General features: G+C 61.6%; 1 protein-coding gene across 1 annotated transcript in view; it reads left to right on the top strand.

Moving 5' to 3' along the window:
- LOC106886733 overlaps positions 1-380 on the top strand; it is a 343,658-nt gene that overhangs the window by 274,023 nt on the left and 69,255 nt on the right. The window contains exon 4 of the mRNA XM_014939918.1: positions 35-338. Within this exon, the coding sequence (XP_014795404.1) occupies positions 35-338 (304 nt within the window). The remainder of the gene's footprint in view (positions 1-34; positions 339-380) is intronic.

Below are 380 nucleotides of genomic sequence, written 5' to 3'. Positions count from 1 at the left end.
CCCCCCCCCCCCCCACCTCCCCTTCTTGTTCCAGGGCCCGCAGTTAAAAGCTTTAGGGCTAGGACTTGGAGGATGTGGAGGCAAAAGGGAAGGAGAGCCGGGGGAAGAAAAACCGAAATGGATTCATTCTGTGTCCTTGGCTGGAGGAGGAGAAGAGAGGAGAGAAGAAGAGGAGAAGGGGACGTGCGAGCTTCTGTTCGGCTGCCTCTGTCCGCTGGAAAGTGCCCGGCGCCCCCGGGGCTGCGCGGGGCCGGGGGGAACTCTGCGCGGATTTTGCGCTGGGAACCTGCCAATCAAGGCGCTAACGAGCCGCCGCCACCCCGCGCTGGCACCCACCCGTAAGTAGCTGCGGCACAACTTTGACATTCACAGTTTTTCTC

Source organism: Calidris pugnax, unplaced genomic scaffold (assembly GCF_001431845.1).
Source record: "Calidris pugnax isolate Ruff unplaced genomic scaffold, ASM143184v1 scaffold94, whole genome shotgun sequence".
Taxonomy (NCBI): Eukaryota; Metazoa; Chordata; class Aves; order Charadriiformes; family Scolopacidae; genus Calidris; species Calidris pugnax.
Note: the sequence above shows the minus strand (reverse complement) of the source record. Positions and strands in the feature narration are given on the sequence as shown.